The sequence below is a fragment of the Pinus tabuliformis genome, chromosome X (genome assembly GCF_031772625.1).
Source record: "Pinus tabuliformis cultivar Carrire ecotype Pingquan chromosome X, CPIR1, whole genome shotgun sequence".
NCBI lineage: Eukaryota > Viridiplantae > Streptophyta > Pinopsida > Pinales > Pinaceae > Pinus > Pinus tabuliformis.
In genome coordinates this window covers 676,338,108-676,339,879 of record NC_142308.1, presented here as the reverse complement: position 1 = coordinate 676,339,879, position 1,772 = coordinate 676,338,108, and the positions used below count along the sequence as shown (strand labels likewise).

Below are 1,772 nucleotides of genomic sequence, written 5' to 3'. Positions count from 1 at the left end.
TGCCTCATTCAATAGCATGAAAATTCAAATTATAGGGCTTTTCTTAGCTTTATAATCGTTTTCATGTTTCATTCACTCTCATGAAAATTTAAATTATAGGGATTTTCTTAGCTTTGAAATTTGCATGTACAGCTCCCTTTTTGAGCTTTTAAAATTGTTTTTATGATGCATGTTTTTGTGTGTATTTTTGGCCTTATGAGATTATATAAAAAAGTAAAATCTTTCCTGCATCTACTTAGAAATGATAACTTTCAACCTTGTATATATTGAGTGATTCTCATTTCTCTTTTTGTTTCTAGCAAATAGAAATTTTACATTACATAGTTGGTTGCTTAAAAGAGAAAAGATAAAGAATGTTCACGAGGAAAGAAAAATCTCATTTTCAAAAGCCATTAAGAAAGTGTCTCCTTCATAAACCAAACATGTCCCAAAAGAGAAAAAGAAAATTATTATAGGTAATTGCCCCTTGAGTAGCTAAGATATTAGATTTTACAGATAATTGAATAGCTTAACTTTGAATTTGTTGTAATAATTCAAATAAAATTTGAACTTGGAGGCGTATAATCAATGATATTTTTGTCCATCTCAAACAACAACGTAATTAAATGGTTTTTTTTCAAACGACAACATAAGTAAAAAGACTAGGGATAGTGAATCGCATGAAGACAAGACTGTAGTTATTTTAAATATGTGCATATATTTGAAACTAAGTAGGATAGGAGAAAGAAATAGTACATACATTAAGCCCTCATATAATGATAGAGTTAAGCGCTGAGAGCTGAGGTAGGGGAGTATTTATTTATTTATTAATTAGGGGGGCGGCGTGGGCATCAATTAGCTGAAGCGAGGCCTAGCATGAGACGGGCGGCGTTGAGGCCGTTGCTGTTGGCGGCCACGAACTCGTCGAAGCTGATGAAGCCGTCTTTGTTGGAGTCCACGTCCTTCATCACACCATCAATCTCCTCCTCACTAGAGGAGGATTTGAGGATGGCGCTCAGTTCCGATTTCGATATTTTGCCGTCCCCGTTGGTATCGAACTTGCGGAACACGTCCTCCAGCTCCAAGCGGCCGGGCAGGGCGGCACATTGCACAGCGGAAGTGGAGTTTCGCATGAGAGGGGCGGTGTTGAGGTTCTCGGAGTTGGCCTCCACCAACTCGTCAAAGTTGATGAATCCCTCTTTATTGGAGTCCACTTCCTTCATCACCCCTTCAATCTCCGCCTCGGAAATCAGGGCACTCAGTTCCGACTTGGATATTTTTCCGTCGCCGTTGGTGTCGAACTTGCGGAACACATCCTCAAGCTCGCGGCGGCTGGTCACGGCGGAAGCCATTCTCACACCTGAACTAGGTGAAGGTGAAGGCAAGCAAATACGATAATACTACTGGAGATGGGGATGGCGCTGCAGCTGGTGTGGAGGAGTGGAAGCCAAGGGCATCGTTATATAGGGCTCTTATCCGAATCTATGCCACGTGTCCTTTAGTTTTGGATGAAAACGCACCAATTTCTGGGATGCTCTCCGCAATTATTTTGTACCCAATTTCTGGGATGATGTGCCAAGACGCTGGGTGGCGAAGAGTAGAAATGTTTGATGTGATAAGATGCTTCTGGGTGACGAACAGTTCAGTACAGTAGAAATGTATGTGATAAGATGCGAACAGAACAGCACAGCACATCACAAATGTTGGATTTGAAGTGAATTGAAAAGCGAGCCTCCCATGCGTTCTCCGGCTGGTCCCGCCTTGCGACCAGCACTCAAAATTCCATTCCTCGA

General features: G+C 41.6%; 1 protein-coding gene across 1 annotated transcript; it reads right to left on the bottom strand.

Moving 5' to 3' along the window:
• Positions 1-677: 677 nt before the first annotated feature.
• Positions 678-1,405, bottom strand: LOC149141788 (putative calcium-binding protein CML25). Its single transcript, XM_089449979.1, has one exon. The coding sequence runs from the start codon at positions 1,329-1,331 to the stop codon at positions 831-833; it is 501 nt and encodes a 166-aa protein (XP_089306105.1). The 5' UTR covers positions 1,332-1,405; the 3' UTR covers positions 678-830.
• Positions 1,406-1,772: the final 367 nt, after the last annotated feature.

What these genes read in the sequence shown, in the direction of transcription:
- LOC149141788 (XM_089449979.1), bottom strand. Translation starts at nt 1,331, where the DNA reads ATGGCTTCCGCCGTGACCAGCCGCCGCGAGCTTGAGGATGTGTTCCGC.